This window comes from Bidens hawaiensis, unplaced genomic scaffold (assembly GCF_021521415.1).
Source record: "Bidens hawaiensis isolate Kalapana, Puna unplaced genomic scaffold, B.hawaiensis_p1.1 tig00014556_1, whole genome shotgun sequence".
In the NCBI taxonomy this organism is placed as follows: domain Eukaryota; kingdom Viridiplantae; phylum Streptophyta; class Magnoliopsida; order Asterales; family Asteraceae; genus Bidens; species Bidens hawaiensis.
Genome location: NW_027492270.1, coordinates 468,856 through 495,244, shown reverse-complemented (window position 1 = coordinate 495,244; position 26,389 = coordinate 468,856). Strand labels below are relative to the sequence as shown.

General features: G+C 33.0%; 1 protein-coding gene across 1 annotated transcript; it reads left to right on the top strand.

Annotated features, from left to right (window-relative positions):
- Positions 1–17,067: 17,067 nt before the first annotated feature.
- On the top strand, positions 17,068–20,510 carry LOC143547040 (uncharacterized). Its single transcript, XM_077038556.1, has 3 exons — positions 17,068–17,984; positions 18,971–19,154; positions 19,942–20,510. Exons 1-3 carry the CDS (start codon positions 17,313–17,315, stop codon positions 20,382–20,384), a joined length of 1,299 nt encoding a protein of 432 aa, XP_076894671.1. The 5' UTR covers positions 17,068–17,312; the 3' UTR covers positions 20,385–20,510.
- Positions 20,511–26,389: the final 5,879 nt, after the last annotated feature.

Here is a 26,389-nt window from a genome sequence, read left to right as displayed (position 1 = left end):
CCGAACGGCACAAGAGTGGCTTTGATACCAACTGTAACATCCGGCCCCTCGCACCACCAATATTGTCCGCTCTGCCCACGAAGAGCTCACGGATTTGTTTATGGTTGCCCAAAACGCGTTGGTGATTGAAGAGGCAAGACATTACTTATGAACCAGTGATCTCTCTTATCTACGGCCGATGTGGGATAGCCTAAGAGTGGGACGATGTTGTGTTTGCCAAGGGTGTTACAACTACATAGCTAGGTAACCTTCCTAGTCCATTCCTAAAGTGACAAGTGTGAGGCTAAGCATATGGATTTTAATGATTCGACCAATGTAGTCATACATGGTGAATCACCTATGTGAGAGAGAAGTGAGGTCGCTTCGAAGGGTGTTGTTGGGCACAATACTTAATAGCTCTTGCAGAACCAGGCACATGTTCATGACTATAACGAACATAACTATGAGGACTTGACTTTGTCAGGAAGAGTTTTGTGTGAAGTGTATTGTCGTCTACACAAACGGCAGACGAGTTCAAAGACATCACTGTCTACTCAGAGCCAGTGGGCTAAGTATGTTTCATAATCAAATGTTCAAAGGATAACACCTACCTATTGTATGCAAAATTCAACTACTGAAATCTAATCGGAATAATGTTGTTGTTTCGACTTCCATTCATGTGGGGGATTGTTAGAAGTTTTAAAGTGTGAATGAAGTCTTTAGAAGGAAGTGGTGAAATTTTTCCCACATCAGATTGGGAACAAAATAAAGAGTGGTATATAAGGTAAAGCCTTTACCACTCATTTGAATCTTTATGACATGTTTTACCACAAGTCCTACGCGCGCAGGGGGGGTGCAAATTTGGGTTTCTGGACTAGAATTTCATCGAAATCGTGCGTGCCCGCACGTCCCGCGGACACGAATGCAACTCCAAAAACCCGGGCTCACGTGAGACAATTTTTTGTATTTGTTTTTGAAATTCAAAATCTGGTCTGGTCAATGCCATTAATAATCATTATGAGAATGGTTATTATTTTTCGGTTTTGTAATCTGCACTAATGGCCATTATATGGTATTATTATTATTATTTAATGGTCATTATCATTGTTGATTATGATCTTCTGGCTATATAACCAGAACCATCCCTTCAGTTTTAGACACACCAACTTAAACACACTTCATCTTCATCCTATTGCTGCAACAATATTATTTTCGCTTTCGTTTCGGGCAAGTGTTCGAGTCCGGCAGAGCTACGATTCTGTTTCGAACTGGAGTACCCTTGGAACAGACTGCGAATCTGTTTAAGGGAATTGTGTTAAACACAAACCCGGTTTACTGTATCGTTTATGTCTTTTATTTTCAGGATATTATAAATACAAGATTTCTAACACAAACAGTACAACCATCAAAGTCAAATTATATATAAATATATACACATATTAAAACACAACTTCTGTACGCATTGTTTGTTGTACATGTCGCTTATTGTGTTGTACCTCTTTCTTAATCTCCTTCATCTGTACACGTGTGATGACAATTGTGTTTCTATTATCCCTGTATTACACTTGTCTTGATGTTTATTTGTGACACATTTTACTTACTATTCATTCTCTCTCATCGCTCAATAGAGGTTTTCAACGATTATCTGTTCTTCGTGGCGGTGGCGTGGTGGTAGCAAATTAGAATAATATATAAACAACTAATAATAAGTAAGGAAAAATAAATAGTAATTGTAAAGTTGTTTTTTGATATATATATATATAAAAATTGGTTCAACTAAAAAGAAGTAGTTTTCTAAGAATGGTAAGAACCAATAAGATTTTGATATTTGGCATTAAAACCTATGGTGAAAGAATAATTATAAGAAACTATGTCGGTTATAATGATGAAAGAGTAATTCTAGGAAACTATGACGGTTTTTGGTAATTTTAAATCTCAACCATTGATTGATATTATCCAATGGCTATGATTTATTCTTAGTCTTCCGAGAAAACTACTTGTTTTTAGGATAACCCTCCCATATATATATATATATAGTAAGGATTCTAAGAGAACTCATTGGAAATTGAGATCTTTGAGAATCATTTTGAGAAAAAAAAATATGTAAACAAATATTTAAAAAAGTTATAAAACAAAATTTTTTAAAGAGTAAAAAAAAACGAACTTCTTATATTTCATTCCGGTTTCATAAAAAATTTCGTATTATACATGTGTGTATAATTTCATTTAATCTCTAGTTACGCAATGTACACATATGTACATTATCATTTACCTTAAATTGTACATAGGTATATGAAAAAAAAAACATGTATGTACATATTATGCATATGTATATAATTTAGTTAAACCGAGACTTTTTTTTTATGAATCCGGGATGGTAATTAAGAAGTTAGGTTTTTTTTTTACTTTTTTTATTTTTGCGTTTTTTTGTTTTATGATTTTTTTTAAAGTTTTGAGGTTTTGGTGGTCTAAAATGGTTCTCAAAGTTCTTAATCTCAAAATAGTTCTCACATGATCCTGATCTTATATATATATATATATATATAGACACACACACATATACACTAGCTTTTACCCCCCCCCCCCCTTCCCCCACACGTCGGTATTATGGGGTTTTACGTTAATCGATTATAATATTTATATATTTTTTGGATTTTAATTTTATTTAATGTGAGAAGTTAATAATATATTTAGTATTTGATTATTAAAGAGTTTCACAAATAATTGAGATATTATAATATGGTTTAAAAGATATTTGGGTATGATAAGACCTATGACCCGCTTAAATTTTTTTTACTATAAAACTGTTTTTCAACTATAAATGATAGAGATATTTTATGTTATAATATCGTATTTATAAAATATAAATAAATATATTAGTTAAATTGGTGAGTTTTCTTTCATTTCCATGAAACTTGTATTTAGGACAAGAGAGTTGGAATTTAAGGACGAAAATTTTATATTATATTTAATGAAATAAGTATATATTAAAATTTTGAATTATTTGAATGTGTATTTGATACTAGCTTTTATTCCCCCGTGTTACGGGGTTTTACGTTACTCGTTTATAATATTTGTATATTTTTTGGATTTTAATTTATTTATTGTATATAAGTTAATAATATATTTAGTATTTGATAATTAAAGGGTTTCACAAATAATTGAGATGGTATAACCCGATTTAAAAGCTACTTAGGTTTGATGAGACCCATGACCCGCTTAATTTTTTACTATAAATTATTTTTTAATTATAAATAATATATATATATATATATATATATATAAAGAAATCAGATATTAATTTTTTATATATCCATATTTTATAGAATTATTATGTCAAATATTTGGTGATATTAATTTTTGATTTAATGAGATGTTATAACACGCTTAAGTAATATCTGGGTTTGGTAAGACCCATACTCGTGAATTCGGTTCAAATGCATGAAGAACCTCCATTTACAAATAATGCAATCTGGTGACTTGAGAGAATGTAGGGAGTAACTAGATAGCTTTTAAAGCTTTCGTTTATCTCCCGTATTACGACGTCGTTTTACATTATTCGTTTCTAATATTTAAATATTTGTTTGGATTTTTTAATTTTATTTATTGTAAGGAGTTAATATTATAATTAGTTATTGATGATTAAAGAATTTCATAAATAAATAAGATGTTATAACTCGTTTTAAAACTATCTGAATATTGTTACTTAACTTATTCAATATATTAGATTACAAGTAAATTAGTCAATAGATACATAAATATAACTGATAAATTTTATAAATTAATTAGTGTATTTAAAGGTCTTTCTTCACAACCCCTAGAAGGTTGCTAGTACCCTTTTCTTTTTAAAGAACACTTGATTCCTCTTTTTGAAGAAACATGTCGAAGATCAACGAAGCACTCATAAATTGTCACAACTGTTAAAATGGTGTAATTTGATTCATTTTTAGGGATTATTTAATAGTCTCTTAATAATTCATATGCGAAAACAAAAGAAAGCAAATAGCTTAAGAACACATTATTAAAATCAAAAGATTGATCAAGAACCTCTAGAGGTTTCTTGTTAGAAGTTAGAACTTAAAAATTACAATTGTTAAAAAACTTCCAACTGAAAAACATTCAACCCTAACTTATACTTAAAAAAGAGATACATATGAAAATTAGATAAACATAAAAATAATAAAAGATAACATGTTTGATCTTCCTGTATCAGATTTTATTAAGAGATTATCTCTAAATTGGTCAGAGATAAAATGTGTTTTTATTAACTTCAAAATTTCATATACACATCTTTGGGTAAGTTTTAGAAACATGGTTAACGATTCAAATGCTACATCTTAATTAGGGGTGTGTATGGGTCGGTTTGGGACGGTATCAGGCTAAACCCATAACCATAACCCATAACCAATATGTCGGTTAATAGATAACCATAACCATAACCGATCTGTTATGACGGTTTCAGTTAATCGGTTTTGAAGGTTATAAGGAGTCGGTTATGGGTCGGTTAACCGTGACCAAAACAATGTAATTGAGCCTAAAACTTTGATGCTAAGTATTACCCAAAAAAATGACATGACATAGCTCAACAAAATATAGAATCCATAATATTAATAATATATATTCAAACAAACGATAAATGAATTACTTTTTAGTAAAATTAAATCATATAATTAAAAAATGAGAGCATTATTAGTTTATTACCTTCTTTAATTTTTTTCAAATTATCAAACATCATCTTCTAATTATACTCCATAAAGTTGTAAATCTTTGTAAATGGGGTGGTTCGGTTATGGCGGACTTGAAATTATCTTTAACCAAAATCGACCCGTATTAGGCGGTTAATTCATTAAACCGACTCACCGGTTATGTCGGTTGTCGGTTATGGTTCGATTAACAGTTATGATGGTTAATTTGCACACCCCTAATCTTAATTGCTTAGACCTTTTAATGGTCCAGCACAAAATTATCAAACAACCTCTTGGTATGGGGCTCCACACACTTGGTGAAATTTGTTGTTTTATCACAAATTCTCATCCTATGATAGGTCTAAAATAAAGCATAGACTTTTGCAGGACTATGATATAATCCATAGAAATATTTGTATGTGTTTGCTAAAAAGTAGACACAAAATCTATAGACTATCGACACAATCCTTAAATAGGGTGTTATCTTCAAGCTCTCTTTTGATAACTTGGGATAGACACAAAATCTACTTCCACTCTCTAGTGTGACAAAATAGATGCAACCTACCTTGCGGCTAATTCGATCTTTCATACTTCACTTTGTTCGCAAAAAGAGTAGCACAAGGAAAACTTGTGTATAATTTATATCAACTATCGATCAGATGCGAACATATTCAAAAAGTTGCTAGTAACTCAAAGATTCACATACTTTCTTTACGAACGACACGTCGCTCCCCCGCTTAGCTTGCAAGGAAATATTATATTATATTGTAACTATCTTTATAATGTCTACCGTGAAATCTTACGTGTCGCTCTCTGGTTGTTCCCTCTCATTCTCTAGAGTCACCAGATTGCTTGATTTCTAAATGGAGACTTTACATGCATTTGATCCGAATTCACGGGTATGGGTCGAACCAAACGCGGATAGTCTTTAAATAGATTATAACATCTCATTTATTTTTGAAACTCTTTCATAGTCAAACATTAATTTTCATGGGTCATGGGTGTCACCAAACCCGGGTAACCTTTAAACAAGTTATAGCATCTCATTTATTTGTGAAATAACCCCTTAATCATCAAAGAATAATTTCCACGGGTTATGGGTCTTACCGAACCCTAATAGCCCTCAAATGGGCTATAAGATCTCATTTATTGGTAAAAACTTTCTTCATGAAACCCTAATTTAATTTACCTCTTTTACATGTTCTCCGTTGTTGGTCTATCATCTCCATCGTCGGGTAACTTTCGATACTACCCACCATCGTTAACTACATCAACGTCCCCTTTTTCATTAGACAAATATGTGTTAATGTTTGTTCATTTAAAAAAATCAACATGCTCGTGGTCGTTTATGTTTGTTCGCTTAAAATTAAAAAACCTATACATCTCAATTGAAAAACCCAAACGCTAAAAAATATAATAACAAACTAATATATATGTATTAAATTAAAACAAAACTACGTTAAAAAATAAAATAAATCATCATAAAATAATAAAACGATTAAAAAACAAAAAATTTAAATAAACCCCCGTAACATGGGAGGATCAAACTAGTTAATTTTATTAGAAGGTAGTATTATATTTATGTAATTAGTTTCTCATATATATATATATATACACACACACACTAGTAGTGAACCCGCGCGATGCGGCGGCGGTTACAACTTACAACACGGTACTCGATTTCTGTTAGTTTATCAATTCTCTAGCGTTATATTGTATAGTATGATATAAATCGATCAAATTGTTCATCACTTCCGCTCAGATCGTCTAGGGTTCTGAGCAGGATGTTTTCGACGTGGTCCGGCTTTAAGTTATTGTAAATGCATGTTTTATGAAGGATGATAGCACATCTATTCCACATTATAAGCACACGAACTCTATAATAAGAACGGAACTCATCACATAGCATGTTTCGATGCATAAAAGCACGCTTTAAAAAGAAAAGTAATAAAAACTGCATCATCTACTCATTTCTTGTACACTTAATTAACTGCACTCACAAGAGATCTTTTTAATGCACCTCACACCTCAAATATGCTTTTTTTAAACATGTGTTCATACCTCATGACTTGTACGAAAATAAGAAAAAAAGAAAGTCAATCAAACATCAATTTTATCATGTAAAAGGGATATTAACATCCTACAAAAATACTACACACTCATACATGCCATTTAAATTTTTTGAATGCATAGAAACATCATTTCTTGTCTTTGTAAGCTCAATAATATACAATAATATAAGAACCATTTGTTGTATTCTATGAAGTCAATGTATGATTAACTCTAGCAACCACAAAAAAAACATCATTTTTGTGTTGCATTCTCTTTAGTCGGGAAAGTCATGCTTTGTATATTTCAGATTAGAGTTTTTGTGAACATCAAATACTCATTTGCGGTGGCTCCAAGACTATAGCCCATGATCCGTATTTAATGATCTAGTGAGTATTGACCTCTGTAGTGTTTCATCCATGAACCTTATTAAATGGTGACTCATGCACCTGTAACAATAAAAAATACTTGTAAGGTGACTTGTGCCTTGACTTTTTTAAGTCGAGTTACTTGATCGTGGTTAATAATTTAATCGGTATTCATATGATGGAAATTCATATTTATTAAGAAGAAAAATATTTACGTAAAGTCATCTTTTTCCTATGACCAAAAGCTTCTGCCTGAGTTCTCCCACCCATTTCCCTAGACTTTCAAACATATATTGGTAGCAGCAAGGCTCATATGTTGAATTTAATTAGTATGCTAAATATAATTATTATTTCAATATGTTGAATGCATTAAAATAAAAGCGTTTATAACAATTTAAAATATATAAGAGCATACCAAAGCGATGGGGTATCTAAGCAGTTGTGGCAGGCTACAAAAGTTGTTCCTCCCACTCAGATGCCTTTAACTCCTCATGTTCAGCCTTTAAGTCATCCCGCATTATTGAAATTTCAATATTAATAGGTCAAACGTTTAAACAAGTGCTATTCGATTTTTATCGTGACCCCATCCTTCATGATTGGGCTGACCCATTGCTGCTTTGTCAGCCTGAACCGCCTGAACAGAACAATGACTGACGGCTTCATTGTGTCAAGCAGCTAGATCATAATATTCAAAGGGTGTCTTACAGGACATAAGGCCATCGAAAATGCTTGAAAGCAAATGATTCCCATTTTGACCTTACGGGAAAAGGAAAATAACGATAAAATAAATGGAAAGTCTGAATTATCCAAAAAGGGACCTGAAGAGGTAGGTCCCAGCAGAGCCCAGTTGAACCCGCAAGACTCACCTCAAAGAGGGACGTCTGCGCAATTGAACCCGCAAGACTCACCTTCAACAGGGACGTCTGCGCAAAGGCTAAATTCGCAAGACTCACCTTGAAGAGACGTCTGCGCAGAAACCAACTGGATCCGCAGGACCCACCATGCTCAGAGACGTGACTTCCTTACGCGCAGTACGCAAGCTGTTCCCGCAGGAAAAGCCTCCCAATGGTCGACGTACTCCGCCTGTTCCCGCAGCAACGGATACTAGCCATCAGGGAAGGCTACCCGCGCAGCAAGGCTACACGCACAAGGCACTTAACTCTTAAATAATTCAGTAATGTCACCTGAAGGAGTGAGCAAGCCGGGAACACTCCCGCACAAAGCCGGGAACACTCCCGCACAAATGAGCCAGTCCGTACGATACTGGAGGATCTTTTGTACTGTACCTGACGAGGTATGGACAAAAGATCTGACCAAAGATACGACAGCTCACTGACAACAGTATGACGAGCAGCACGCTCTTGTACTGTATGTCACTATCAGCCGCTGCCTACTCACCAACCTGTCGGAGGACGTGCATAGCCTGCAGTTGGTGGAACAGGAATAGTACACAGCCGGCCTGGTCACTATCAGCCGTTGCCTACCCACCAACCACCAGCATGGCACGTGCGTAGCCCACAGTTGGCAAAACAGGAATACTATTCAGCCGGCTGTACCTGCTTGGAAACCATCTTCGGCTATAAATACTCCAACACCTTGGAACGGTATCATCATCTTATATCTTCATATATTATCTGATATCTGCTCTAGTCATTTCTCTTAATATACACTTATATTCAAGAGCAATTTAGTCTGATTCTCACGCCGGAGGGTGGTCACAAGGAGGTACCCCCCATTCTCAGTGACGAGCTCACGGTGTCTGTTTTGCAGGTCATCAGAAGAACAACCATCTTTGCCGGAACTAACCCTCGTGGGAAACATCTATTTAACCCCCAGATTATCCGTAATCTGCCCGGGGTCGATTAGTGTTTCTTCAGGACCAAAAACATTTTTAACTCCTTACAAACACTCCATATTAATTCGATTTCAGTTTTAGTTTTTGGTTTCATATCAGTTCAGTTTCGATTTTTTCAGTTTCCAAATAGCATTAACTTGACCCTAAATTACCCATGTTCCACGTTGGTTCTAATCAAGCGGGCCAAATAAAACGTCCAAGTCAACCGGCTCAATTAAAACTTGTTAACCATACGGGTGGAATAGAACTTTTTAGAGACTTGACTTTTTGGCGGTAAAAGTTTACAAAAAAGTCAATGGTGTTCAACGAATAAGATCTTTTAATTTCAATAATAAGCAAAGTCTTTTAATAAAACGATTTAGTATATCTTGAACTTATTCGACCCCTTTTTTTCTGTTAGTTGTTTTCTTAATATTGCCCGTTTGAAACATATAATTGAACAATATACGTATAATTTAATGTTTTGAAACAGGCACCATATACATTTGACCCACACCTGGTTCTGCCATTTTACTTTGTAGCATGCATGGAATATGAATCTAGTCAACTCTACACAAAATTCAAAATCAAATTGCCATTCAGTTAAAGCATCAATAAAACTAATAAATCATCACACATTAATTCCATGTTTGATCAAAGACCTGACAGACCAAAATACCATCATTGGGGGCATTGTTGTCATTATGATTGCTTGACTTTTAAAAGTCAATACTGAACAACTCTTTTTTGCATTATGACTGTTTGACTACTAAAAATCAAAACTTGATCAAATTTTAATGTATTTTGACGGTTTAACTTTTAAAAGTCGAAGAAGAACATATTTTAATGCAATTTGATAGACAAGTGTAAGGGTATTTTTTGGTTAAATCTGCCAGGTAATGGTCACCGAAGTGCAGGGGCAATTTTGTCACAAATGTTTTAGGGGTATGTTTTAAGCACTGTATAAATTGTGCTGTTTGTTTGAGATTGGTCATTTTTGCAAAAAAAAAAAATTATCACATAAAACTTGACAAAAAAAAAATATATCGTTTCTTTGGATTCCAAAAGAACTTCAGCAATCCGCTTCTCAGGCTTTTTTATCATAAAATAGAAAATTCTCATTGAGTTGATAAGTAAAAAAAGTAAATTTTGATAATCAAAGACATAAAAAAACAAACAAATGAAAGCACTAAGCATATTCATTTTGTAAACAGTTTCCCACTCGATGGTCAAATATTTTTTACTTTCACACAAACATATGTATATGTAAAAAAAAATTGTCAACTATTTGTAACATGAATATATAAACATAATGTAATTATAAAACTACAAAATTTATTATTTTACATAGACTAATATTTGGGCTTTAATGTCAACAAGCCAAAAGACCAGATAAACAAAAGCCTAACAAGCGAGCCAACAACCCGAACTTAGCTTGGCTTGGTTAGTTTACAAATCGAGACACATCGACTTGGCTTGTTGGCAAACCACCCCTAAAAATGAAACCGCAAATGAAAGTGACCATATCAAGCTCACCTATGTTATTTTACGTTTAATTAGGCTTGTGTTCATTTACGTTCGTTAATATATTAATTTTTTTAGGCTAGTTACTATCTAGTTTAGTTTTATTAACTTCAAGGCTCAACACATTGTTGTTTATATTTACCTTTGATTGGTTTTATCTTAGTTATGTTCATTCGTTTATGTTAATGAACCGTCTTTTTAAAATGCTAACAAACGAACATAAACGAATACATACACGTTAACTTTTTTAAGGAACAAACAAGAACAAGAAAACTTGGTTCGTTGAATTATTCATGTTTGATCATTTATTCGATTAAAGTTAAAAGAAAGAACATGAGAATGGTTTGTTCGTGTTCGTTAACAAGCCTATTAAAAGTAATTAGAACACCTAAAATGTGATATGGGAAACATTTGTTAAAGTATTATGCAAACACACATAAATAAATAATTAAAAAACTACAGTTAAGATTTTCAGCAATTTGTAGCAATAAGATCATGGTTTGGATATGGATACAGACCTTAAGATTTTCAGCAAGTTGTAGCTCGGTTTCCACATAATATGCATTCTTCCCATGGGTTGTACATAGTTTAGCAAGTTCTTCCTTAACATGACTTAGGATAATGTCACTTCTTTTTAGCTTACGACTCAGTTCTTCATTCTAAGCTTTTAATGCATTGTTATGCTCCTATAATTATAATATATATATATATATATATATATATATATATATATATATTATATTAGCAGAGGCATTACTGACCAAACTGATATTAGGAAATGAGTTTTTACCGTTATTGTACCACCTGTGCTGCAAAAATCTCACCCCGCTTTCTCCAGCCACTTAGTTACTAAATATCATCATCATCATCATCATCATCGTACTCAGTATATCCCACCAATAGCAAAGCTATAGTAGGGTCTGAGGAGGGTAAGATGTAGACAGCCTTACCTCTACCCCATAAGGATAGAGAGGCTGCTTCCGGTGAGACCCCCGGCTCGATAGTAGTTTTGCATCAAGCCTTGGACATAAGGCACATAGCACTCAATCATCGGGACACCGGCTGATCGGTGCATGTACCCTTGTCTTTCGGCTATCAACGCCACTACATGATGCCTGATTAACCGTCCGTCACTTTTAACGTTATTTTCACGAGATTAGTAAAATAACGTCAAAATTAGTGCAATTTCACTTTTGCTCACCCGAGGGTTCACACATATTAATCTTAATATATTTAGTAACTTAGTTACTAAATATAAACATATTAATCTTAATATCTTCGAATCAAAATTCAAAATTCAGTTACTTAAATGCCTAATTTACCCTTTTCGTTCAATGACTAATTCAATCAGTTCCTTCTTTAGCTTGATAACCTCCTCTTTACTGTAAGTATAAAGAAACGTGAATCATGTTACAGAAACGAATTCAGGTACTAATGCAATTAACATTAACATACAATAAAACACTATTGTAAAACATTGAACATTTTGTAAGAGCCAAGTATACCTTGAATTGCACCTCATAACAAAAAGCACTATATTTTAGTCTTTCTTGTTGAGCTACAACAAAGGGGTCTAATCTTTTTTTTTTTCCCACCATCCTCCCTTGCAATTTCATCAATCATATTTGGTAAGTTGCATAAAAACAATTGAACCAAAATAAGTTTAATGAAAAAAATTAACAGATGTGATGAATAACAAAAAACGGTAAAAAAATATGTTCGTTTTTGCAGTTAAAGTTAAACAAACGAACGCGAGCATGTCCGTTTTCTTAACAAAGAAACAAACCAACAAACAAACAAACACGAACAAGAAAGCCCGTTTGCTTAATCGTCCATGTCTGATCATTTGTTCGGGTAAGGGTAAAGTTGAACAAACGAACAAAAAAATGCTATGTTCATATGTGCAAGCTTAACTTCAAGCAATGAATAAAAGCATGTTGAATTGTAATCTCTTAAGGCGACTAAATATATAAAAAAAGCCTGAAAGTCTGAAACTCACCTTCAACAAATAACTGTTAGTGTGCGCCAAAATACTCACCAATCCTCTAAGAAAAGCATCATCTAAGACTTGGCTTATTTGCTGCACATATTGCACCTATGTGAATAAAAAATGCGTTAATTAAAAGTAATAAAAATATAAAAAAGAAAGTAGTTAACTTGCTTACATTTTGGAAGAAAGAACTAATCTCCTCTTTAGCAAGGCCTGCTACCTCATCTGCAGTTTGTTCCCAACAAAATGCAAGCAAAGCCTGTTCTACCTCTGAACAAATAATATCATGAAGATCGAATATCAATTAGAATTTTATATCTCAAAGAAACATAACACAATGTGAAAAAATATCAATCTTACTCAACCAACATATCCAACATTTAAAATTAAAATTTAATAACCACAACCATATAAATCATACCCTAAGAACAGTAAGCTCAATTCCGATCCATCTAAACACCTAAATCAACAGAAAAACAAATCATCAAATATCCAAAAAGCAGTACAAAGCCCTAAATCGAACACTCTATAACACACTAAGCGGGTCCATCACGAAATAAATGAACCTTCATGCCATTCAAAAAAAAAAAAAAATGAACCTTCCTATTTTTAGATCAAAAATCTCGAGTCATGTGCATAATTTGAAGTGTTGAGACAAAAAAAGGATCCAATTTAAAATTCAACGTGTCATAAAATATTTCTTGAAGAACAAACTATAAACATAGAAGCTCAAAAGAGATTGTAATGTTACTACCAGCATTAAGACCCAGTTAACTCGTGTTGAACTTCCATATGCAAATATAAACAAAAAAATCCATCAACCTGGTAAACACTTCAGCTTGGTGCAAATTTGAGTTTAAAAGACATCGAGAACTTCTAGTTCTATGTTCATATTCTTATAGAACATTATCTAATAATAAACAATAAGAAACTAAAAACAATACCCAATTTGATAAGAAATATTTTTATCCAAGAAATCATCGTTGCCCATGGTCCAGGTGGTGCATTCTATTGCTGATTCGCCTGTAACAATCAGTCTTTATCAGACACAATATTTGTTCCCAAAACTAACACAAATCAAGAGTAATAACACTTAATCGAATATGTTACAGATCTATACCTGAGTTGGCTTAGAGCCGTATTACTTACACTTACGTATTACACATGTGTAAAAAAAATTCAAAAAAAAAATTGTTACGTTGAGTTCTTTCGAGTTCTTAAAACTTAAAGCGACACTCAAAAGAAATCAATCATATATATATATATATATATATATAGGATGAATATCATTACATAACTGTTAAATTATTTAAGAACTTGAAGTAACATTTGAAAACTAAGGTTTTTTATAAATTTTTTTGAATGTTAATGTTCTTTGAGAGTAGTTTTATCATTTTTTTTAAATCTATATTTACGATTACAATTTTGAAAATTAGTTTTTATACATATCTATGTTTTGTTTTACACCTATGTAAATCTGTTAGTACATAAATTTTACATATATGTAAACTTGTATATAATATATGTAATCAAAATTTTTTATATGAAATATGATAAAACTACTCTTAAATAATGTTAATATACAAAAAAATTAAAAAAAATGTTTGTTTGTTAAGGATTCCTAAGAGTTCTTAATTTTTTTGAAGTTCTTAAATGATACCAACTATATATATATATATATATATATATATATATATAACCCCAATTGTAACCCTGCTTGAATCACGATTATCAATACAATCACATTTACCCACACTTAAGGCTTATTTAGTATCAATCAGTTAGCTTTCCTTGTAGGAGGAAATGATTTGAGCACAATGTAACTTTATTTGTGGTATGTAGTGTCAATGGGGTCGCTTTCTTCATTTTGTTTGCTTGATTGACATTACCCCGACCACTAACTTATTAAGGACGTTTATAACCAAATTCATAGGGAGAAACATTGTTGGTAACATTTTGTATTGCTATAGTGAGCCTTATCTTAATCATATTGGTCATGATCACACATCGGAACCACATGATAAAACAAATCTCTTCACATCAAAACTTATTCAAAGCCCGACTCATGATCCCAAATTAAAAATAAAAATAAATAACGTATCTTGAATATCCTCATAGGTATGTTGTACTAGCATAAAGTCGTTCAATGTATTCTCAAGATAAAGCCAATGACCGAAACATGCATCTCTATATAGGTCCATGCTATCTTGATTATTTGTTAATTATTTTGAAATTACAGGTGTTAGTAAAGCTATATATGGCATCTCATTGTTTATGTAGCTTTATAGATAACCTAAACTTTTTACGGATAACCAAAGCGTTCAACTTTAATAGAAAAATAATACTTCTGACTTTAACACATAACTTTTTAAAAGCTATAAGGACACAAATGATCAACATAAAACTTTACAACTAAAAAGATGATAAATGAGTCATGAATATTTAAAATGTAACATTGATAACCAACACTAATATATATTGTAGCAGATGTTAAATAATCAAAGGTTACAAGATAACAATAAAAACACCCATAACGCTGGACATTCATAAACCGGCACAACCGGTTTTAAACGTTTCTAAAATATTCTTATTTTTTTCACAACACCAAATCTTCACAAACCCCGTTAACAATTATTAAAACTACATAAATAAACGTGTGGGTGTATGTGTGTGTGTGGGGGGGGGGGGGGGGGGCGTGTTAGAGTGAAAGAGAGTGTGGTCACTACTCCTGTCCGTGGACAATTAAAGTTTGCAGCCACAAACCCCACTAACTGGATGAACGACCACAATGCGAAAGATTGTTGCTGCTTGTTTGTTGCATTGCCACAAGGGATGGACGACACCCACAAACCTTCGTTGTAGGTGCTCTAAATTCAACAATGGTGAGTAAACTTAAAAAATAGTTTACACAAGTGTTGAAGTTTATCGCGGTAATGCTCTTAATAGTTGCTCAGAGTACACTAGTAAAAAAACTTGAAAGTTACTTCAACATCTAGCAAATCACTAGAATTACCTATCTTGTATGTGAGTGAATCGTTTTCAAATGATTCTTAATTATGGCTAGTGCTACGTTTTATAACTTCCGACTTTAAAAAGGGAAAAGAAAATTGACGATACATAAGCTTTACCCCTTACACGATCCATCTCACATTGACTAGACTTTTTGTAGACAGTACGCGAAAGCATATTAATATCCACAAGTATGAGTCATTGAGTCGTGTACCAGATCTGCGGGGTATAATAACATACCATCTATTCAGATACACAAATCATAAAGTTAATACTAGAAATGAGTTCGTGTAACATTTATTTTGGATATACTCTTATGTGCTATTCTAGAATGTATATGATTATATGCATATTCAAGTACAAACTCTACGAGTGATCTGCATATTTTATGGATATATGCGTGATGTTGGTATAACACACACACACACGTTAAATTTACTATTTTCATAATTTTCTCTATTTCAAATATATATAGATTTTCTGTAATAATATGTCTTCGTTGGCCACAAGCCACACGTTTACATCTCGTATTGCCATGCTAATGAGTATTAATGTTTACTCATATCATGTTAGCATTACTACTTTTTTTTTAATCAGTTTTTAGTGTTTTCTAAGATAAGATAAATAACGTTTTATACTTTTTAAGTTGGTTCATATGTGTGTATCGGAAATGGTTGTTTACATTTATGATCGGATTTATTAATTTGCTTGCATCAAGTTTTATATAAGTTCGTTGATATGTGTTGATCGGAAGTTAATGCTTGTTTACATCTATGATGGATTTAATAATTTATTTACATAAGCATTCAGGTCTTGAGTCTTAACCATTACCACATGCTATTGAACCACTAGAGTACGGTGGTTAGTTTCATAGGTTGTTCAAAGTAAAAAAAGAAATGGTATAAAATCGTTACTTTAATTGAGTGAAAAGGTTATAATTCAAAATACTTTTTAAATTTCGTTACATTTTGTGGGTATCTTATCCTTCTGTAACAATGACATTATATCTTTGGATGAGTAATTCTTCACATGTTTTAGCATACGTGATATGAAGTAGTTCATTTTGTGGAATATAATGTAACAACATTAGTATATAGTATTCTAGAAACCATGACAATCGTAATAGATTATCCTTAAATCATTACAATCGCGGTAACAATTTGTTTCAATGCTTCACTAGTGACAGAATCAACGGAAATCTTCTCGATAAAAAGATTATTTATTATTGAAGAGATAGATCATCTGAGTATAAATACATGCCTCATGTATTCATTTTATACACACCAGAAGCAGACAAGCACACAATCCTTGATCGGGCAAGTTAGCTTACCTACGTTTGTTCCAATCATTATAGTCTCAACATAAAACCAGATCTCTTTTAAAGGGGGTTATGGCTTCATACGCCATGTATGACCTGCAAACTGTAGTTTAAACAAAGAAAAAACTAGGAAAAGAGTTTGTAAAATGTAATAGTAAGATAAATAAAACCCTAAAACACAATTCTTTCTTAACAAAAAAATCTAACTCTACTTCTAAATTGTGACTTTTTTTTAACAATAACGAAAACATCATCCAACGCTATGATATCGTTAAAATCGTATCAAAACATAAATTTTAAAGTATATTTTCACCCAACCTATAGCGGTGGGGACAACACTGTTGGTCCTTTCATATTTAAACCAGAAACCTCATCATCACCTTCCCACTCTCTTTTAACATTTTACAATCTCCAATCTTTCCCCTTTTGGTGTTTGTTGAAACCTCTTCTTCAACAACAAACTCAACTTGAACTAACACTTTTCAAATCCATAAACACTTATTATTAATATTTCATTCCAATCATATATAAAGGCTCTTCATCAAAATTCATAACCATGGGTCATAAACATTTACATGAGTTACTAAAAGAAGATCAAGAACCATTCCACCTCAAAACCTTCATCTCCGACCGCCGTTCCCACCTCAAACCACCCACCGGAAAAACATCTCTAAACCTTAAAAAACAAAAACCCATTATCAAAAATGTCTGTTTTACATTCCAAGACTCACCGGAGTTTAAAAACTCACGGCCGGTTCTTGATTTTCCATACAACAACGCCACCGGTTTCCATATTCCGGCAAGAACCGCCGCCTTGCTACTTGACGCCGCCACAAGGGTTCAGAAACCCAAACCCGGGTCGAAGCAAACCGGGTTCGGGTTACTCGGGTCTTTTCTCCGGCGGTTGAAGGATCGAAATGTTAGAACAAAAAGTAGTGAAAGTGGACCGGTTAATGTAGCACTATCTTCACCAAGAAGCCGGAAAAATAATGTTTACGGTGGTTGTGATGACGGTAGCAGGGTTAGTAGTGGCGAGTGGTCGGAGAAGTCGTCGGAGATGGATACCTCATGTAGTTCTAGATCAGTTCATGAATTTGAAGAAATTGAGTGTTTTTGCTCCAATCCGTCTAGCCCGTTTCGGTTTTGGCTTCAAAGAAGTCCTTCACCGACACGACGGAGACAGGGTTCGTCCCCGTTGGCGGCATCTCAGTGCCACCGAACTAAACAGGTTTTGTTTTCATTCCATGTTTACAAAAAATAATTTACCTGATCTCGTTAGTTGATAATTTTTTTTTTTTTTTATATATTTTTAAGTTTTTTGATAGTGGTTAGAGTTGTTTACATGTTTTACAATTATTTATTATATTTTCATTATTCCGGTGATTTTCCTTTTACTACTTGAACGTAGAACCTTTGAATTCTTAACAGGACTATGTATTTACCACTCAGTCACCGATGACCATTGTTTATAATATTTAAGATTCTACTCTAAAAACAACGAGAAAACTTTAATGATTAATTTGATATACTTTTTTATTTATCTTTATTAAATAGAGGTACTGTTATAAATATAAATAAGAATTTAATATACCACAAATGGACAAACCATAATTGTCTTTTGTACATTTTGTATCTTTGTTACTAATTAAATAGTAAAATACCAAACAATCCAATAACCACTAAACCACACATATACAATACTAGTATAGATGATTGGGTGATGTCTATAGAACAAGCTAGAAGAGAAGTTAAAAGTCAACTTTTCATCATTCCGCCAATTATAGCCTTATGATTAAATCATTAGAGAAAAACATATTTTAATATTTTTGTTTTAAGATGTACAACTATATCTTTGTCTTGTGATGGAACGGACTTGATGTATTACATGTTTAGAAGCTAACATTGTGTTTGATGAAAAATTGAATGATATTGTTTTGATTCGTTACCATAAAAGTTTTATGACAAATATTATACTATTAAAGCTGATGAGTCAAAAGGTAGTTATGTAGAACTAAAATTAAGGGTCAAAATGTATATATATGAAACTTCTGAGATAAAAGTCTAATAAAACAAAGTTTATAAATAAAATTGAGTGGCTAAAAAGTATACATGCCAAAGTTTAGTGAAAGAAGCCTAAGGATTACAACTTGTCAAAGTCGTCTTTTAAATATATCTTATGTTAACATTTTCTTATAAAAAATTTCTAATTTAAAGGACAAGGAAAGTTATGAAATTGAGTGTCCTCAAGAAAAGAATCGACAGAAGGATGAAGAGAAAGAACAATGTAGCCCCGTTTCGGTACTTGACCCTTTGTTTGATGATGGTGATGAGGAAGAACGTGAAGGTAGGGCCATGGAAGAAGATTATGATATCGAGTGCAGTTATGCTAATGTACAAAGTAAGTGATGAGTTTTAATTAATGCACATGAATAAATACACTTTTCTTATAAATGATATTACACATATGATTTATACACCGTTAATCTAGATATGTGTGTCACTAATGTACATATTAAAAATAAAGTACAACATGACACTTCATGTCTAGAGTATTTTTTATTTGTTCAATTAAAACAAATTGATGTTTATTATGTCACATCTATATTCTATAGTTAAGCAGTCGTTTTCAACTCTGATCATAGGTGTTTTTTATTTATGTTTTGTGCTTATTTGTCTTGCATTGCTTGTTTGTTTCTAGATTTGGTGTTATTTTCGTGACTTGTACATCTTGAATTAAAATTTGTATACTGCATGTTTGTTAATAAAAGAAAAAAAAAAGGACATCTATCAACTTTATTTGACTATAAATCTTATTTTTTTTAAACGACATTTGGCTATAATTGAGTTCCGTTCTTTAACTTTGTATATATGCCTTATTTTGTACAATCTAATAATACTAAAAAGAGACAATACATCATAGCTCTTAATTACATATCTCTTCACTGATGTGATGTGGGCCAATTTAGTATATAGAAAATTTTTTTTAATTAAAGTCCTAATCAAGGTCTATTATTGATTTGTAACCTATTTGTGGTACCGTGGAATTTAAGTACTAAAAAAATATTAAACTTTCATTTATTTAATTAAAAATAGTATTGAATTACGGTATACATGATATACATATCTTTTTTCTTTTATCAATGTTATTTCTGTGGTTTCCAAAATGATTTGTGTGCAATTTGTAGGAGCAAAACATCAGCTGTTACTAAAGCTTCAACGGTTCGAGAGGCTTGCAGGGTTAGATCCGATCAAACTCGAAAAGCACATGTTAGAACAATGTTACAATGAAGATGAAGATGTGGTTGAAGAAGAGGTGACTAATGAAACACTTTTTAGGGAGATATTGAACCATCTAGGTGTCGGGAAAATCCCTTGGTACATGAGAAAACTTGTATTTGACCTCATTGAAGAAGAAAACAAGAATGAAGAACACCATGAGATTGTGCAAAGGGTATGCAAACGTTTGCATTCATGGAAAATGGTTGAACTTGATACAATTGACATGATGGTAGAAGCGGACTTTAGAGGTGAAGGGTGGAAGAGATGCGATGAAGAGACAATTCGAGATATGGCGATGGATATAGAGGTCGCCATTTTTACACTCCTGGTTGAAGAATTAGCTCAATGATCAACAAGCCTACGAATATTTTTTTCCCTTTTAAATCGTATAATTAACTTATAGGTAAGAAATGGTGATATTATATTCTTTTTCTATAAGTCAATTATATGTCACAAATGAGAAACAAAAGATCTTAATGAGTAAGTGTATTTTTGTTCGGCCTTTTTGCCTTGGTATCATTATTATTACTATTATCGGTAGTGTTATTATATGTTTTTTTTTTCTTTTGAAAGTAAAACAAAATGGTAATAGTATTAGTGGTATCAATATTAATTTTAATTATTTCTAGATTTGGCGGTAACAGTAATGCGACATATACTATACTATTATATACTAGTACTATTATTGTATGTTACAATTACTAGCTTTAAAGCCGGGTTATATACGGGATAATTCAAATTACTAAATTACAAATAAATCAAATAATTATATAATGTATATGAAAAAATGTATTACATCTATTCTTGTATTTATATTATGCTGTAACATCCCGTTTTCTCGTTTCAGGTAATAAAATAAAAATATGAGTTATTGTGAGTCGGGCTAGTGTTGGGTTAAATAGATATGGGTTATGAACTTGGATTAAAAAGAAAGGAAGAAAAGACCATGGGCTTGAGCCCATGGCCCATAGTATATAAACCCAACTTATGCATTAATCCATTCATTTCCACTAACTCCATACACCATCAAAAACACACACTTAGCTATCTTTCATTGATGACCGTCGTTCAAGTCAATCAAAAACCTAGTTAAACCATATAGATAGGATAAGTAAGGTATCGTATCCACCAGGAGTATGTGGTCAATGTAATCATGTAAACAGTTTCAATATTATGAAGTAATAGAATTAGTGCTGATCACATAAGCAATTAAGTTGAATTTAGAGAATTAAGCAAACACACAAGTAAACAAGTTTCAATCAATTAACAAAGCAAATCACACCCGGGAATTCAAGTAGGCAATCTACAGTGATCTCATGCAACCTAACAGATTAATTATTAACGGTTAACTACAGACTGATCAATCAGACAAAGCGTTAGACATCAATAATCGCTTTACACACGACACTGGTTATCAAACAGTCTTTGCCAGTGTGACTCAGTTAAGGGCAACTATATGTTTTATCAGATTTAATCTAGTCAAACAGTCATATGATCAATTATCTATCAACTGGTAACAAATCGTTCAGACCAACGTAAACCTAAACCGATTGAACACACATAACTACCAAACATCAATAATCATACATCAACCATCAACAATTATACATAGTGTTCTTAGTTACATGAGAGAAACTGAAAAGATTACAACCTATACATTCCAGGGTGAGATTCTAGGAGATTAGCCGAGCCGAGACATCATCGAATCGTCAATAATGATGATATGGATCATATATATGGTCTTGACACGATCTGGAAGGATGGAATCGGCTGCCTATAGCTTTGGAAATCGCCCTCTATGATAAAAACGGAGATAACTCGATTATGATGAAGAATATGTTTTTAGCCTAATTTTTCCGTCTGCACAGCCCAACGCGATACGCGATGGGGTCATACGCGATGGACCAGAAAGTCAACATGTATTTTAAACCCGTCGCGATACGCGATGGGCCTTCAGCCAAGCCCATCGCGTATCGCGATGGAGCTTGTCACCAGCAAACTTTATTTGTATTTCTCGTTTCGCGTGCTGGACATCCCGGGTCTTCAATACATGCATCAGCAGGTTCAAGTTAAGTATTTTAACGCCTGTGACCTTTAATACAATAATACACATATGAAGTATCGAAGTTCCTAAAATAAACAATTAAAACTAAGAAATAAACGAACTAAAACATATACAAATCAACCAACCATCACTCATCCTACTTTCTCTCTCTAGCCGAAATCACCAAGAAACCCGAGCATCAACCCGAGGGAATGATAGTATGATATTGTATGGATCCAAACCCGCAAGATCTAGTCGCGAAACGACGACCCGACACCCTTAAACCGTTAAAGCCACAAGACCCTGGTAGAATCGGGTATAAACCGATCAAAATATGAGCTTAGGGGTCACCCTAGCTCAGATCTGGATCGAACGAGACGAAAAACGGTGAAAACCAGTGGAAAACGAGTGAGATCTCGCTTTTCCGGCGAGATCGCGGTTTTCCGGCGACGACGGCGCCGGAAAGGCGACGGGTATGAGGTACCAGGTTAACGAAATGTCAGATAATGTTTCTGACATTCTCTGACCTCACCCTAATTCGTTAACGGAGGTTTAACGAACTAGCCCTAATTCGTATGCTAATTCGTTAAGGAAAGAATGACGAACTAGCCCCATTTGTTAAGGTTCAATTCGTTTTGAGGACCAGTTCGTCATAAGGTTCAATTCTTTATGAGGACCGGTTCGTTATAGTAGCCAATTGGTCATGAAGGCAAATTCGTTATGAAGTAACGAATGGGTAACGAACTAGAAGTTTAACAGAACGACAGAACAGTCCCTGGACTTAGGGAATAATGATTTAATTACAAAATAGGCCTTGAACTTTATTAATTTATAGAAGATACCTTAAATGATTGGCAGCTTAACCCCAGCCAGGGGCTCTGCCCCTTGGACCCCGCTATGGGCTGCCGCCCTTAGAACCCCGCTGCCAGGGGCGCTGCCCCCAGACCCCCATTCGTTGAGGGTAATAATCAAACTAGAATCACGATATGGGTAGTGATAGTTAAATTGATATGTGTAATTGTTATACAGTTAGTCGTGCACAAGTCAAGAAAGGAATAACCATAAACGGTGAACGTAACCGCATTCAGGTGAGTTTCTAGCCCCATTCCTTGTTATGTTTTCGGGGTTGTGTGCATACTAGATGTGATTAGTTAATACACTTACATTAAGTGGTAAGTGTATGCCTTATATGATTATGTATAAATGAATGCCTGACGATGCGTGAACGATCTTCGGATATTGCATGTACCATCGAGTGATAGTTTGAAGATACGAATGATATGTATATAAAGTATGAATGATTGTTTGTCGGTACGTGAACGATCTTCGAATATTGCACGTACTGCCAAGTTATAATGTTATGTATAATGTACGAATGATATGTACGTATGTTATGAATGAATGTAAGAGATAGTCAGGTACAGAAGAAAGGGACTGAGCCCTAATAATACTCAAGGTAGAAAAGGACCGGACCCTAATAATATCCGAGGCAGAAAAGGGACCGAGCCCTTTATAAATCTCGAGACAGGAAGGGACTGAGCCCTAATAATACTCCAGGCAGAAAAGGGACCGGACCCGAATAATATCCGAGGCAGAATAGAATAATGTAAAGTAGAGTTTAAAATAAAGGATGAAGGCAAATATGTTTATTATGAACGAATTATGAAAGTATGAAGTACGTATGGAAGTACGTAGTTATAAATGTATTGTATGTTGTATGATTAACTAGAACTCACTCAGCGTAGCTGACTTTTAGTATGCACGTAGGTTAACAGAATGAGATAGATGGTTTGAGTGGGACACATGGCAGGATTGAAGATGCTGGCATCTGAAGATTTGTCATGATGTTTGAAATACTTTGTTTTATGTTATGTTTTTAAAAGACAAGTTATGGATGTTTGTAATGAATAGTTGACTTTTATATTATTCCGCGAAAGTTTTAATTAACTCTGATATTTAGAACTGTGTTTATAAGTAAATTCAACGTCCGATGTAGGGCACTAGTAACGGGGCCTTACATATGCGTACATGAACTGATTTTATTTATATCACAAAATGATTTTTAAATGAACCTAATAAAAAAATGCACGTGCAAAAACGTACCCGATAACGCTCTTTCTATTGAAATTTCATTCTTAGTATCATATATGTATAATTGAAAGAATTTTGGTTATTAACCAATTTTGAAAATAGGACTGCACATATGATAGTAGTTCTAACCATTTAGCCTAAATATAGAAGAAATCTTACCTTTATTGATATATGTCACACCACAACCTATGGCGGAAATGCCGGGGCGCGAACTGATTGTCACAGCTCTCAAGGTTACTATCATGCACAATATTAGTTTCAATATCTATTTAATAATTTCAAATAATTCAAGTACAAAATACAACTTATTAAACAAACAACAATTACAAATTTAATTCTTGATCGTATCATTTCTAACTTTAATTCTTCACTAAGTCTTCACCAACCTGCATTGAATTTCTACGATAACCTGCATATGCGTTTAAAATAGAATTTTGTCAACAACACATGTTGAGTGAGCAACACACCAGTTTAGTTGTATATATAGTATATATAACAAAATACGTAGCTGCAACAAGTCATATGAGAATAACAAATTAACCAAATGAGTAAGTATAACTGAGATGTCGAGAAGCACAAGGCTATAACGACTGGCGTTTGATCATACTAGATTGAGATTATGTTGGACCTCTCCGAATGCGGAAGAATACAAAGCAAATAAGTACATAAACAAGTAAGGTATAAGTTGTTAACACATAAGACAATAGTTGCAGTTTTGAGTATAAATATATATGAGAAATATAATTTACGCATATGTCTCCAAAACGTGGAAAAATAAGTAAAATAGGGGAATGTGGTACTCACCTGATCGAATACACAAAGCGAGAAAGAGATTCAGTAAGGAAGCGATAAATCACGCTCTTCGAGAATTACCGACGAGAAATTCCTAATTAACAATAATTACGGAATAAATACGGATTGAATAAAGAATCTAAAACTAGAGAGAAGTTCGGGTTTAATGATCGAGTGAAATCTTGCGAAAGTTGTATATTCGTACTTTCTTATCAGTTTATTATCATTTTTATTTAATCAAGGTTTATCATAAATAATTTGATTAAAATACATAAAAATACTTAACCAAATGTTTATAAAGATTTTTATAGTTTACGTAAAGCGATTTTATTTTAAATGCTTAATTTAACACAAAAATACGTTTTATCTATTTATGTATATTTTTATTAATTTTGAAAATCACTATTATTTATATAATAAATTATACAAGAACTACTTTAAATAATTGAATGTGATAATAATTCTACTTATTAATTTATAATACAAACGTAAATATTTAAGCAAATAATTATAATACGAGGACATATGATAATATTTAATCTAGACATTTATTTTTAAATATTTAACGAACCTTTAATTAATAAAATTGGTAAAACACGTTTATATGTTTATTTTATTTACTACGATGTTCGTTTAAAACATATTATATATATATATATATAGAGAGAGAGAGAGATTAAAACAAAACACAATGTTCAAAGACCGAAAAGCAGCGACCAAAAGTGGCGGTTTTGTGAAAATATTGTTTAACAATTATTTATATTAATTATATTAAATCATAACATTAAAACATGGTAAACAAAAATTAAAAACAAGCAAAAATACCGGGCTGGGGTTCGAACATGCGAACCAGCCGGTTCATGTAAACCAAACACAACGCCATAAACCAACTGTGTGGAGCTCACATTCATTTCAGAAATAGAAAAGATTAGACATAAACGATTACGTCGATCGTCCCTAACCCCAAAACAAATATAAACCCTAATAATCAAACCGATTAATTGATTATTGATTGATTAATTAATTATAGGGTTATCGATTAACGGTGAAAGAAGATCAGAACCATAATATTAATTACCTCCAACGATGAAGTTACCATAGTTAATCAGGCCGGTAAATGAGACGGAGAAGACGAGTCAAGATTCATTATTTGCAGGTCTAGATTCTTCAGGGGTATTGTAGACGACACTATGAGGATGGTAACTGTTGGTGTAATTGAATTATGATGTGTGATATAATGTAATTCGATAAACGGGTATAGAAGGTTCGTTATATTGAACCCTTGATTGATTTACCTAAATTAACAATGTTGGTGGACTGAAACAAGTATTGTGATTCAATTTCCAAATTGAATGCGAAGATTGAGGTCCAAGCCAAGAGGTTGGGTAAACGGGTTCGAATACGTGTCATGGGTTTGGGATGGATAA

Excerpts from the sequence above, each read along its gene's own strand:
- LOC143547040 (XM_077038556.1), top strand. The coding sequence starts at position 17,313 with ATGGGTCATAAACATTTACATGAGTTACTAAAAGAAGATCAAGAACCA. Across the intron at positions 17,985-18,970 it reads AGTGCCACCGAACTAAACAG|GACAAGGAAAGTTATGAAAT; the intron begins GTTTTGTTTTCA and ends TCTAATTTAAAG. Across the intron at positions 19,155-19,941 it reads CAGTTATGCTAATGTACAAA|GAGCAAAACATCAGCTGTTA; the intron begins GTAAGTGATGAG and ends TGCAATTTGTAG.